Source organism: Bos indicus, chromosome 22 (genome assembly GCF_029378745.1).
Source record: "Bos indicus isolate NIAB-ARS_2022 breed Sahiwal x Tharparkar chromosome 22, NIAB-ARS_B.indTharparkar_mat_pri_1.0, whole genome shotgun sequence".
Lineage (NCBI taxonomy): Eukaryota > Metazoa > Chordata > Mammalia > Artiodactyla > Bovidae > Bos > Bos indicus.
The window spans coordinates 11,998,567-12,013,163 of record NC_091781.1 but is presented as its reverse complement, the minus strand read 5'-3'; the positions used below and the strand labels follow the sequence as shown (position 1 = coordinate 12,013,163).

At 47.0% G+C, this 14,597-nt stretch overlaps 1 protein-coding gene across 3 annotated transcripts in view; it reads left to right on the top strand.

Annotated features, from left to right (window-relative positions):
- SCN10A (sodium voltage-gated channel alpha subunit 10) overlaps nucleotides 1–13,026 on the top strand; it is an 88,845-nt gene extending 75,819 nt beyond the window's left edge. For all 3 annotated transcript variants that reach the window (XM_070777259.1, XM_070777258.1, XM_070777257.1), the window contains 6 exons: nucleotides 474–758; nucleotides 1,488–1,541; nucleotides 2,390–2,527; nucleotides 2,782–2,886; nucleotides 7,950–8,220; nucleotides 11,451–13,026. In XM_070777259.1, coding sequence (XP_070633360.1) covers nucleotides 474–758; nucleotides 1,488–1,541; nucleotides 2,390–2,527; nucleotides 2,782–2,886; nucleotides 7,950–8,220; nucleotides 11,451–12,709 — 2,112 coding nt within the window. In that variant the 3' untranslated portion in view covers nucleotides 12,710–13,026. The remainder of the gene's footprint in view (nucleotides 1–473; nucleotides 759–1,487; nucleotides 1,542–2,389; nucleotides 2,528–2,781; nucleotides 2,887–7,949; nucleotides 8,221–11,450) is intronic.
- The last annotated feature ends 1,571 nt before the right edge of the window (nucleotides 13,027–14,597 follow it).

Below are 14,597 nucleotides of genomic sequence, written 5' to 3'. Positions count from 1 at the left end.
GGAACTTATGATTGAAATATTTTGATATTTATCTTATCTCCAGGTTGCTGATTTACAAATCAGCAAGTTTGTGAATATGAATTTGGGTTCTCACTGATTATTGACCAAAGTACACTATATATTTTATAAAAATATACTTTATAAAATAAAGTTCTGGAAGTCTGTGTGTGCAAGTACAAAACACACTTGCACTGCCAACTGAGCATGTATGCACTTATAAATGTGTCCTCAATTTTGAGGAAAGACAGTGGGCCCTGCTCTGAATGACCTTGAGAGAGAAGGTATAAACCCATCTTCAGCTGCCCAGTGCCTCTGTCTTCTGAGTCTGAATTTTGGCTCTGATTAACCCACTTCTCTTCCTTCCAAAGGCCACTGGCTTGTGACGCAACCTGAATAAATGTAGAAAGAATTGGAATTTAGCAAGAAAAGTGGAACATTGGTGGGGCTCCAGGTCTTTTTGCCTTTCTCCCCAGGTGGTGGTAGATGCCCTAGTGGGTGCCATCCCATCCATCATGAATGTCCTACTCGTCTGCCTCATCTTCTGGCTCATCTTCAGCATCATGGGCGTGAACTTCTTCGCAGGGAAGTTTCAGAAATGCATCAACAAGACCAATGAAGGCTTTCTTCTTGTGCCGTGGTCTACTGTGAATAACATGTCTGACTGTGAACGTCAAAACCACACTGGAAGCTTATTTTGGGTCAATGTGAAGGTCAACTTTGATAATGTTGCAATGGGCTACCTCGCGCTTCTGCAGGTGGTGAGTCCTGAGATCAACCTTTTCTCTTCCTTTGGCTGCTCAATAATGTGGACAGTCTGGGGCCTCCCAGAAGATGCTATGTGGAGACTCTGCAAGGGATAGCACTCAATGTGAACTGAGATTGTTCCCTATTCCTACAGAGGACACTGTGAGGCTAGAGGAGCTTATCAGTGAGTGCGACTTCATAGTGGTGCAATTGGACCAATGTGGGCTAACAGAATAAAGGGATGGGCTTGCCATGGGACTGTATTGGGTGATAATTTAGAATTCACTACTTTCACAAAATAGACCTGATTTAGTCACATAGACTAAACAGTCTTCTACTGCAAATCATCTCCTAGAGGGTAACGAACTATGTTCCAGGTCTGTTGTAATGACAAGTAATGTTGGCTTGTGAATGTCATTAACATTCACACTTCCATTCATTCATTCATTCATCCCTTGCCTTCATCCACTTGTCATTCAGTGCTGCTGCGATTACTTAATGTTTGTCACGCAGTTACCCACAACTTTCTGCACGCCACCATTTGTTCACAGATTTGTTCCACAACTAGTCCCTAAGTAGCTATGGCATGCTAGGCTCTGAAATCAGAGACGTGTCAGAACTGGCTCCGGGGAGTGGCGGGCGGGGAATGCTCTATGAGAAAAACAGACAAATAAGTGAATCAAAATAGAGGCCGATGGAGATGACTGGGCGGACACTGAGTGGCCTCTGCTCCTTGTTTCCAGGCAACCTTTAAAGGCTGGATGGACATCATGTATGCGGCTGTCGATTCCCGGGATGTGAGTCTCAGCCTGCAGCCCCTCCTGCCTCTCCCTCTGTGCATCCCACCCACACTAGTCTATTTGAAATGGACTGAAAGCGGCCTTGGTGCTGAGAGAGGCGATCACCCAGCAGTCTGGCACCATCCCACAACCCGGAACAGCGGCCAGCAGGCCCTCTGTTGGATGTTTAAACCGACCTAGTCTTCTAGGCTTCTCAAGTTCTTCCTCTGTTCACCATTGAGGAAATTATCAGAGAACCCCTAAAAGACTGTGTGTGAGGGTACTCCCTGGGCAGAGGTGGGGCCAAGGGCAGTATAGCTAGAACAATGGAATTTCAGACGCCATCATGGCAGCTGATGGGCGGAGATGGGTGCTGTTGGGGAAAGACCCTTTCCTGCTGGGGCAAAAGACACTACTGACAGTCCGTCCCATGTCCTCTCGGCCCCCTCTGAGTTCACCCTCATGCTCTGTTGCTGGTTGTATCTGAGATTTGATTTTCTTCAGTGCCTCAGAGTTTGCTCAGCAGCTCCTCCTGCAAGCGCAGAGGACCACAAGTCCACAGGGGTGACCCTCACACGTCAGCTGTGGGAGTCTGTAGACACATGCCCTTGCCTCCTTGTCCCTTCGAGGCACGATTCTGAGCTGTGTTCTGCGGTCCTTAGAGGATGACGCGCCACTTGCCTGTGATGATGGCGCGGCCTTTATCCTGTTGCTGCTTCCCCTCCCCGCCCTCATTTCTGCTTCCTGGGATCACCTCCCAATAAGCCCCCTGCACCCAGGTCCTTGTCTTGGGGCTCAGGGTTCTTTGGGGTTACCACAAGCTAAGACGCCCCCTTGTTCCCATGCCACCACTTGTCTGCTCACAGGTGAACCTGCAGCCCAAGTGGGAGGACAACGTGTACATGTACTTTTACTTTGTCATCTTCATCATTTTTGGCGGCTTCTTCACACTCAATCTCTTTGTTGGCGTCATCATTGACAACTTCAACCAACAGAAAAAAAAGATAAGTGGGGCTCGAGTGTTTCTGCGGTAGTGGCACATCTTAGACTTCCCATCTGTCCCCTGGCCTCAGGACTGAGGCACCACTAGTCACAGCCCCCATGCCTGACCAGGAGCCCAGTCTTGGCCTTTAGCACCAACACTGCCCCTGGCCCACTGATGTCAGCCTTCATCCCTGTCTGGAGTCGGGCCCAGAAAGGGCTGAAGGCTGCCACTGGGGGCAATAACAGTGGTGTGTATTATCCTGTCTCTCTGCACTTAGGGGGCCAGGACATCTTCATGACAGAGGAGCAGAAGAAATACTACAACGCCATGAAGAAGCTGGGCTCCAAGAAGCCCCAGAAGCCCATCCCACGGCCCCTGGTGAGCCCCAAATCCCCCCACCCCCTCTAGCAGGGCATGTCACTCCAACCTGACAGCCCATGCCTGTGCTGGTAGGGGTCTGACCAGAATTCTCTGTGGAGGAGGACATCTAGTTGAGTTTGGGGATGAGCTAATGAGAGTTTCCAGGCCCCAGGAAAAAACGTCTGCAAGAAGCAACTCTGGTCTTCTGGAGTGAACATACTCCTGTAGATGTTCCAAATAGACCCGTGTAGGGAAGTAGTGAATTGCCCAACAGGGTTAGGGTTCCAGCACCAGATCAGAAACAGATTAGGCTAAATGATATTAAGGATGGTTCGAGACCTGAGATTAAACATTTGTGATTATGAGTCATGATGTAGGTTGCAATGTATCTCCAGGCTCACCACCACATTCCACCCTATGCTTACAGGTAGACAGAGAGAAAATGGCCAAACCCAGCCCAGCTGGGATCCTGGGCCCAGTCATGGTCATGGTCAGGTGACACAATAGGAACCAAAAATTATCCCACTTTAGTGTTTAAAGACTGACCAAAGCTTAGCGCCATACCCCTCTTTGATTCTTTTGTTCACTAAAAGCCATGGCTCAAGCCCATTAGCCCTTCCTCACACAAGGGCAAAGCCTAAGGACCTTCAGCAAAGGTACAGGCCTTTTCCTAAATGAATCAGGGAAACAAACATTCTGTTGGTCAAGGGATTAGGATTTCTAAATCAAGGCATGGGGTTTGCATAAGTTACTAAAAACTTCATGAGCACAAAGTCTTAAAAACATTTACAGGAGGGGAAAATGCTGTGACCTGTCACACACTTTACTTGGAAACTGTGATCACAAATGTATCACTACTCTCAGTTCTGATAAGAGGTGTTACAGTAGGGAGTGAGAGGACGTTCAGATCTCTGTAGGGGCAGAGGTTTCCTTCCAAATCCAGTGTAAGATCAAGATAACTGGGGTTGAATTAGCCTGAAGTGAGTCCCTAAGGTTCAGCGAGTATCCCTCCAATGTCCAATGAACAAGTTCAAACTTAGAAGATGTAGATGAAAGGCTGAGCCCAGCCAATCATACTCAAGTAGGGGTTATGGGCGAAGGTTCCTAAGACCTACTGAGAAGCAAGCAGCTGAGTCTTTGCTAGTCTATACTGATGGCTGGACTGGTTTTGAATCCACATTTGAACAGACAGCAAGGTGTTCTCTGCTAGAGGCAACCCTTGGCAAAATCATGACTGCTTGGGGTACCTCTCCCTACATACTTGCTTCATCTCTCTATAACATCTCAGCTTCTCCCCTCTCATCAGTCAATCCCACATGCCAATCACAGCTTTCTCCTCTCAAGGAGGACAATTTCCTTGGGACAGAGTGGGTTCTATTTCCAAAAGGGACCATGGAGAGGGTGCTGTCTGAATACAAAGGTAGGACTCTAGTGTTGAAATTCCAGACAGTGCAATAGGGGTGGAAGTCAGTGGTTGAGTAGGAAGACCTACAACAAAATCATCATGTTTCCTAATTGTGTGCACCATCCCCAAGGTCCTCCAAGGTGAGCACTGGAGGAGGCCTTCCATGTGGGTGAGAAAAGTAAGGCCTCATAGCCCAGCTGAGTTCCTGACATTAGTCATTCCTTTGGATGGGATGGGGGTGTATCATTAACTATCAGCACTAATAGCTCTAGTGGAGGAACGTGACTCTCTCCTTAATATTCTGGTCCAGGCATGGCCAACATTCTTTCCTTTGTTCCGTTCAGCATAGCTGAGGCAGGGTTGGAACATTTAAACAAGACTTTGAGGCTTAGGGATGCCAAAAGGGAAACTGGCAGAGCAGGACCCGAGCAGCAATTGCATCTGGCTGGTCTCCAGGACCCACAAGCCTTGGCCCATCCTAGCTCCTGGCTGGCATCCATATGGCAGGCGACATCTTGGCACCCACTATCCACTGGGACAAAGCTGATCATCTGCCCTCCACAATGTCCAGAGCCAAGAAAGAAGCCCAAGCCCAAAGAGAAATGCCTGCTCCCATCTAAGACTCACCTTCCCAGGTCTGGTCTCCTCCTCATCAGATTACTAGCACTGGAATGGCCACCTTCTTCCCTAAGGGGTCCCAACAGGTGGAGCTGGTCAAGTAAGGTGAGCATTGGTATAGGACTCTGCTCCACAGGTGCACGTGTGCCAGTTCATAGCAGGGCCAAGCTCGGATGACATACAGACCTCCAACACATGCATGTACATAGTACTCCTTGCCTCAGGTGAAGCCCAAGTTCTAAATCTTTTGCTTCATTATAGCAAAGACAAAACCTTCCACAAAACTGGTAAATTTTATTCTGCAACATTCCCTACTATAGAAATCATTAAAAGTAGGTTTCATATACTCCACTTTATAAGAAAATAATAGGCTCCAGAATATCACATCATCAGTCACCCACTTCATCATCTCTGAGAGCACCGAGGGTTGCAAAGAGGTGATCTCTGCCCACAAGCTAAGCCAAGAGCAGCTAGAAAGCTGCATCATTCCCCAGCAGCTGAGTATCGAGGACAAACATGATGTCCAGACTTAGCAGTGTTGCCTGCTCTGTCTCATTAGAAGTCATGAATGGGCCTGTATTTTTTTCACCATTTTCAGTGATGAAATAAAAACTACCAGTGCTCAGCATCCCAGAAAAGACATGAGCCAGCAGCTATGCCTGGAGCCAGGCCCGCTTGGGTCTGATTCTTTGCTCAAACCCTGCAGGGTAGCATCCCATCCCCACTGTGAAGCAGAAAGCAGGAACCAGCCTCTATCACGGCCCTTCTCCCCTCTGCCTGCTTCGCAGCTCCTGGGAGCTCCCTAGCGAGACTCATAACAGGTTCCTTTCTCCCTCACAGCCACTCATGCAGAGCTCTGCACATACTATGCACTCAGGAAGTCCTTCTTGTACAGAAGTAAATGTAAGCAACCTAGTGGAGTGACTTTATAATTCTATTTGAAGTGTAATTCAGTTGTCCATTCATTCAGCTATCTATTGATCATCTAGTGCATGCTAGATACTATGCAGACACTGGGGATAGAGCAGTGAGATGTTCCTGCCCTCACAGAGATGGCAGTCCAGTGACGCAGGAAAACAATTAGCAAAATCACACACATATTAGTTCACAGGCTGGAGAAATTGCCAGGAAAGAAAGAATGGGGTGAAGAGCAAAGGGTACCTAAGACTGAGCCTGGAGGAACTCTAACATCTCAAGGTTGAGTAAAGAAGACTCAAAAAAGAGCAGCCAGAAAGGCAAGAAAAGAATCGGGGAAGTAAGGCCTGCTAGGAACCAAGTAAGGAGCATTTCAAGGTGGAGGATGTGCTAAATGATGTCAAATAAGTGTTTTGGGATTTTGCATCATGGAGGTTATGAGATCTTAACAAGAGACATTTTAGCGACAGGATGGGGACAAAAGCTATGTTGGAGGAGGCTGAGGAGTGCATGGGAAACAATGACTACACATAACTCTTTCAAGAAATTTAACTGTGAAAGTGGGGAGAGAAGTAGTCTGGTAGCTGGAGAGAGACATGTGGTTTAAGATTTTTCTCTAAGGAAAAGCTAGATCATTAGAGATTTAGCTAAGGATCTGAGAGCAAATAGCCAAGAGTGGTCAAGTGTGGCCAAGAGTCTCACTCATCAGTAATAAAGCAGAGGGACCAGGATGTAGGTAAGTGGTAGCAAAGAAGAGGGGGTGAAGGTGGGCTAACTTGATGATGCAGGTGTCAGAGGAGGAGAGGTTTTATGAGACACAGGAGGAGCAAAGGTCTGGGAGTGACCGTGAGGAATTAGAGGGACTTCATCTCTGTCCCCAGCCCTGGGGTCTATGGAGTGGGGAGAATAAGCAGCTGGTGAGTAAGAGGAGAAGTTTGCCGATCAAGGCAGGTGAGTTCCAGAGAGCTCAGAAGTGTCAAAGACGAGGTGAGGGAGGAGAGTAAAGTTGGAATCAAGAACTCACAGAACAGTAAGATGTTAACAGCACAGGAAAGACTAGAGGGCCACACAAGGAAAAAAAATTTTTTAATGCCATAAAAACAGCCCCTATCCAAAATGATATCTTGGTTGTCCAGGCCACTCTGCCTTCCTCTAAGAAAGCAAATAACCAAGACCTGACTCTGTGCCCTGCTTAGACATCTATCCAGGAATAAAAATAGCATTTATAAGAATCAGTTGTACCACTGCACTTGACTTTATATGCATGTGCACTACTCGACTTGACTCTCAAATAATTTTTCAAGAAGTTCTTGAACTCTTGCTCTATGCAGGGCACTGCAGGAACACAAAATTAAATAAGACATGACCCCTCCTCAAAGAGCTCATTTTCTAGTAGAAAAGAGAGGTATACAGGAAACACTAGAACTCTAGACTGACTGTAAAGGCTGTTCAGTTCAGTTCAGTTCAGTTGCTCAGTTGTGTCTGACTCTTTGTGACCCCATGGATTGTCCATCACCAACTCCCGGAGCTTGCTCAAACTCATGTCCATTGAATTGGTGATGCCATTCAAACATCTCATCCTCTGTCATCCCCTTCTTCTCCTGCCTTCAATCTTGCCCAGCATCAGGGTCTTTTCTAATGAATCAGTTCTTCGGATCAGGTGGCCAAAGTATTGGAGTTTCAGCTTCAGCATCCATCCTTCCAATGAATATTCAGGAATATTTGATTTCCTTGTAAAGGCTGGGGGAGCCCAAAGAAGGGATGAAGTGATGTGGTATGGTGTAATTGAAGACTCCCTGAGGGAAGTGGGGATTAAGAGAGAGAGATCACTCAAGGGGATTTAGATGGCCAAGAGAAGGGACTGGAAAGGCACTGTAAGTGGAGGAAAGAGCATAGACAGGGACAAAGTGCCTGGTGATTTTATGGTGCCAGGAATGGCAACCAGGACTTGAGCTGAGGCACTGAGTTAGAATCAACCACAAGTGAGATTTTGGAAGATCAAGACTTGGCTTCTGTCAGGATGTGGAGTGTGAGGGAGATTAAAGAGACAGACTTTAAAAACCCTTCTGTAAAGAACACTGCCTCTCCAGGTGCCTGGTTTATGTTGCCCAAAGGCCTGATGTCCCATCTCTTATTTTCTCAGAATAAGTACCAGGGTTTTGTCTTTGACATCGTGACCAGGCAGACTTTTGACATCGTTATCATGGTCCTCATCTGCCTCAACATGATCACCATGATGGTGGAGACTGATGAGCAGAGTGAAGAAAAGACAAAAGTCCTGAACAAAATCAACCAGTTCTTTGTGGCTGTCTTCACGGGAGAGTGTGTCATGAAGATGTTTGCCTTGAGACATTACTACTTCACCAACGGCTGGAATGTGTTTGACTTCGTCGTCGTGGTCCTCTCCATTGGGAGTAAGTGGACATTGCATGTGGTTGGGTCACCCAGCCTCTGCTTGGGGTCGTTTTGACCGGTCTTTCAAAACCAAAGGGACAGCTAACAAACTTCTAAAAACCTATGTTGTATATTAGAGGAGTCCAGTATTTGCTGCTTTGCAAAAGCAGCGGATTTAAAATGCCCCCGCACCTCCCAATGAAAGGGAGAGGTTCCACTGGCTTTCTCCATGCTGCCATGAAGAGTATTCCAGCACGTGCTGTGTGCACCGCCATCGTCAGAACGTGGGGGGCAGGGGGCAGTAGGGAATCTAAGATGACAGAGTTTCCAGTGGGTCTTATCTTTATGGCCTTCAAAGCAGAGAGTGGGTGGTGTGGTGTGAGGTGAGTCATAAAATACTTTCTGGAAAAGGAGGTGGTTGCCAGAAGAGTGCAGAAAGACTAGAAGGAGATTGTTCAGAGGAGATTCTTAAGTCAAGGGTCTGGAATTAACTCTGTGTAACTATCCACTCGGGGAATATGAGTGACAGAAAAGTCAGGGGACCGATGCCAAGAGGTCAGTGCTCTTATGACCTAGTCTGGGTGGTGGTAAATGACAGGCCCAGTACTTGGGGGTCGATGTTGTTCAGAGAAAATGAATGGACTCAGAGGCTCCAGTGGGTAATGCAGCCACCATATAATTGAGTGCTTGCTGAGTTCTGAGAACTGGGCTGGGATCCATGGCTCTCCATGGCAACCCTGGGAAGGAGTTTCCTATAGTCATTTTATACATTTAATATGGAGCTTCAGAATTAAGGAAGTTATACAAGGTCATATAGTTTGTGAAAGGTAGAGCTGAATTTAGACCAGGGGCAATGGCACCCCACTCCAGTACTCTTGCCTGGAAAATCCCATGGACAGAGGAGCCTGGAAGGCTGCAGTCCATGGGGTCGCTGAGGGTCGGACACGACTGAGCGACTTCACTTTCACTTTTCACTTTCATGCACTGGAGAAGGAAATGGCAACCCACTCCAGTGTTCTTGCCTGGAGAATCCCAGGGACGGGGGAGCCTGGTGGGCTTCCGTCTATGGGGTCGCACAGAGTCAGACATGACTGAAGCCACTTAGCAGCAGCAGCAGCAGCAATGTTCTTTTTAACAAACTAACAGCCTCCTACCAACAACCAAGAGACTGTCCCTGGCCTTCGCGTGATTTGCCAAAATTCGGCCCTATAAAGGCCAAATCCCAGCACAGCAGCTTCACTTTGCAATATAAATATATCCTGACCTGTTATATCATGACCTGCTTACTTTTCATGTCAAAGCATAGCTATAGATTTAATTTTCCATTGATTTACCATCAAGAGCTAATAGCCTCTAAATACAACCTGGCAGCACTTAATCAGTCTCTCTCTCCTGGTGCTGAAACACAGCCTTGGGTTGTGCTTGTTTGGGGAGTTGAAATTTATTTTTGTTTTTTGTTTTGTTTTCCTATTGCTGCTGGGTTTTCTGGGGGTGGAAGGGTTGCTTTGTTTGTTTTCCTTCCAAAGTGAGAGACTCTGAAAGCCATTTTTTATTTTATATTAGAGAAGGGAGCTTGCTTATGTGACTTCCCATATCAGTACCATAGCAATAAAAGATACACAAAGCACTCCATTCTATCTTGGGGACACCTAAACAACTAGTTCCTTTGACCTACACAGCAACACCACCACTGGCAGAAAAGACAGCTTGAAAACAAGTGCAAGAACCCTTCAGCCATGCTTCTGTCTTCTCTGCCTTTCTTCCTTCCCACTGATAAGACATGTTTGGAATATCTAATTGTTACAAGTATGAAGACTCATTCTCCCTTGTAGAGGTAGACTAGTTGGTTGGCAGAATCTTGCTGCTGCTGCTGCTGCTGCTAAGTGGCTTCAGTCGTGTCTGACTCTGTGTGACCCCATAGACGGCAGCCCACCAGGCTCCCCGGTCCCTGGGATTCTTCAGGCAAGAACACTGGAGTGGGTTGCCATTTCCTTCTCCAATGCATGAAAGTGAAAAGTGAAAGTGAAGTCGCTCAGTCGTGTCCGACTCTTCGTGACCCCATGGACTGCAGCCTACCAGGCTCCTCCGTCCATGGGAGTTTCCAGGCAAGGGTAATGGAGTGGGGTGCCATCGCCTTCTCCGAATCTTAGTAGATTATAAAAACACATAATGTACCTCACACTATGGGAAAATGCCCCAGTTAAACTGGACTTTAAGAGAGGGGCTTTCATAAAGATTTCATAATACAAAATTATAATTATTTCCCAGTTCTCCTCCCATGTCCTTCTTCCTTCCAACATACTACCATGACTATCCATATTCATATGACAAAAGACAAGTAGGAGAATTGGATCAAGGGCACCCTGGCAAGGAGAGTGAGCGTCTACCATACCCCCTCACCATTTCTCCTGAGAGGTTTTGAATCCTGTGTGACCTAAAGGCCTTGCCTAAACTTTGGTGGTCTTAACTGGCCTCTTCAGGTCCTCAAGACAAATCTTTGAGTTGGATATCACACAAGGAGACATGCAAATTCCAGTTCATAGTTTGGACTGAGGTGCTGTAACTGACCCTAAACAAACTCATCTCTGGGCCCTAACACAGAGTTCAAACACAGCTGGAAACGAAAGAAACAAATAAAAGCCATTATGTAGACAGCTGGCCATTCAAAGCCATTCTGCTTTAGCTGTCAGCAAGTTGCCCAACTCCTCAGGCCCCTTATAATTTATTCCAGGCTCTGTACAATTATCCATAGGACCATGTGCCAGGAACTGAGTCAATCTTCGCAGTAGGAGATAAGGATATGAATCATAGAGGGTCCCGGCTCTCACAGAGCATGGGACCAGGGTGGAAGAACAGGCATGACCTGAGGGCTGAATGTTCAGGGGAGAGCCAGGTCTGTGTCACAGACAAAGGACTGTCAGCATGTGGCACAGACGCAGTCACATCCAGTTGAAATGACAGCAGAACCATGGAGGTTGACTAGCAAGGTATCTGGATGTAGGGAAAGATAAGAACACGGTAGGAAGGGCGAGCCTGACTCAAAGGAGACAGATTTATGCAATGGACAGTTACTGAGCCCCTACTTTAGGCCAAGTACTTTAGTGCCAAGCTCAGAGGGCCCAGAGTGCTTGAATGGAGATGCTCGCATAAAAGTCCACACGGGCAGAGATGAGGGGGTGTGATCACAGCCAACTTTGTCAGGGCTCATGGTTGGACGTACTAATCAGACCATCTTCCCTTGCTTTTAAAGGCCTGGTGTTCTCTGCAATTGTTTCATCACTTGGAAGTTTATTCTCCCCAACGCTCTTCCGTGTCATCCGCCTGGCCCGCGTCGGCCGCATCCTCAGGCTGATCCGCGGGGCCAAGGGCATCCGCACGCTGCTCTTCGCCCTCATGATGTCCCTGCCCGCGCTCTTCAACATCGGGCTGCTGCTCTTCCTCGTCATGTTCATCTACTCCATCTTCGGCATGGCCAACTTCGCCTACGTCAAGTGGGAGGCTGGCATCGACGACATGTTCAACTTCCAGACCTTCGCCAACAGCATGCTGTGCCTCTTCCAGATCACCACGTCGGCGGGCTGGGATGGGCTCCTCAGCCCCATCCTCAACACGGGGCCCCCCTACTGCGACCCCAACTTGACCATCAACAACAGCACCAGAGGGGACTGCGGGAGCCCTGTCATGGGCATCATCTTCTTCACCACCTATATCATCATCTCCTTCCTCATCGTGGTCAACATGTACATCGCAGTGATTCTGGAGAACTTCAATGCGGCCACGGAGGAGAGCACGGAGCCCCTGAGTGAGGACGACTTCGACATGTTCTACGAGACGTGGGAGAAGTTTGACCCAGAGGCCACCCAGTTCATCACCTTCTCTGCCCTCTCAGACTTTGCAGACGCCCTGTCTGGCCCCCTGAGAATCCCCAAACCCAATCGGAGTGTATTAATCCAGATGGACCTGCCCTTGGTCCCTGGAGATAAGATCCACTGTTTGGACATCCTGTTTGCCTTCACCAAGAAAGTCCTGGGAGAATCGGGGGAGTTGGATTCCCTGAAGGCAAATATGGAGGAGAAATTTATGGCAACTAATCTTTCAAAAGCATCCTATGAACCAATAGCAACCACCCTCCGATGGAAGCAAGAAGACATCTCGGCCACTGTCATCCAAAAGGCCTATCGGAGCTACATGCAACACCGCTCCAGGACGGCTGCCAGCCCTGCGGGGGCGCCCAGGGCTGAGGAGGAGGCAGCACTCCCCGAGGAAGGCTTTGCTGTGCTCATAGCAAATGAGAACTGTGCGCTCCCAGACAAATCTGAAACTGCTTCCACCACATCTTTCCCACCATCCTACGACAGTGTCACTAGAGGCCTTAGTGGTCAAGTCAACTTAAGCACGTCCAGCTCAATGCAAAATGAAGGGGAGGCTGTCAGTAGAGAAGCCGCTGGGCCCTCATGTGGACCCTCCAGCGTGGGCATGTCCAGTTCTGATGTGCCCGCTGCTCTGTGATACCTTACCACCACCGACTCACCAATGCATGCCACTAGTCACAGTGTCACAACTGGGCAGGGAATGCAGTTGGTACCCACCTTTGGAGAAACCCTCACACAGCAACAGGAGTCAGAAACCAAGGGCATCTCCACAGTGACTTCCTTTTTCAATTTCAGTATCAGATGGTGGGTTCCCTTACTTTCCAGAAAATGTCCCTGGTCCTTTTATTTTGATGGTGACTAGAGCTTATCTTTACCAAGACAAACATCTCAGGACCAGAACTTTCAAAGATATATGGCAAGGATGTTGCTAAAGGGCCAAGGTTGTCCTCTGTAAAACAGCACATAGAGATTGGCAGTGTTATTTAAGATTTTGCATGACTGCATGTTGACAGCTGCCAGACAACTACTCTGGCCTAAGATAATACCTGTGGTCTATGTCATGAAAGGCCTCTGAGCTATCCATTAAAATTAATATTTTTAAAGATATGTCAAAACCAATGTTATAACTCAAAGCATCATTTTAAAAAAATTATGTGACACTGATGTGCCATAAATCATGTCTCATTCACTTTCAAGTTTCCTGATATCTTGCAGTTTGCAGCTAAAGCTGGGCAGACAGGAAGGAGCACTGTTCTGGGAGCTTGTCCTCATCCTAGCCAATTCTTCCACTGCTCGCCTGGCTGACCTGGGCCAAACTCTTTCACTTCTGAACCTCCTTCCCCATGGTGGCAGGAGGCAGAATGGATAGTCTCTGTAGCCCTTGCATTCCAAGTTGTAGAACTCAGTAATGCCCTGTCCCAATTGAGATGAAGAAAACACTCTCTTCTGAGGCAGCAACGGCCAAATCTTTCTGCTGTCTAGCCAAAAGGCTGCTTTTGAATATATTCCAGAGCCTATTTGACATCTCATAGACTTTAAGGAGGAAGGTTTTCACATTCCCCTCCGGCCAGAACTCCATAATTAGTGTAAGTGAAAGAAAAGAGACATTTTGAGAAAGATGATCTGGGAGATAAAAGGTAAGGCCAATGCTTTGTTTAATTCATCCTACAAATGATATTAAGTACCTATTATTTGACAGCCCCTGCTCTACGCACAAGGCATAATGGGAATTAATCCCCCAAAGATTCATTGGACTTATGCAGTGGAGGGAGTAAGGGTTGTCAGAGGATGACATTCAGGTCAAGGGCACATGGCATGCTTGAGATGAAAGAGAGTAAGAGGTTTGTGTGACAGCATAGGACATAAAGGCTCTGAATGACAACTGTGATCTTCTATTAACTCTTGGGACATTCTCTGCCATGATGAGACAAGGATCAGGTCAATTCATTGATATGTGCTTGATCATTTCATAAAATTTCCCATGTATTCAGTTACAAAACCTAAAGACTGGTCCAGCTTACATGCTTCACAGACACAGATTTTCTTGGGCCTCACTTTCCCTATCACAGTTGACCCATCAGAGACCAAAGAGGCTTCCCAAATGCTTGTGGGGGTTTGCAAGCACCCACAGAAGCAGATTAGTAAGATGATTATTTATGAATAAAAGAACACACAACCTAATTAGTAATCAGGGAAATGCAAATTAAAACCATAGTGCTCTATCATTATGCATCTATCAAATCTGTAAAACTTATAGAATCTATAACAAAAATCAAGTGTCAGCTAAGATATAGAGCAACAGGAAGCTTAATGCACTGCTGGAGCATGCGAATTGGCATAAGCATTTTGGAAAACAGTTTAACTTTACTAAGAGTTTACTATGTACTTTACTAAAGTACATATACTCATCACATGGGTTTTCCACTGGTAGGTATGAAACCTCGAAAAATCCATGCACACAAGCTCTAGGAGACATGAACAAGATTCCTTATTATCATTGTTCATAACAGACCCAAATTAGACAC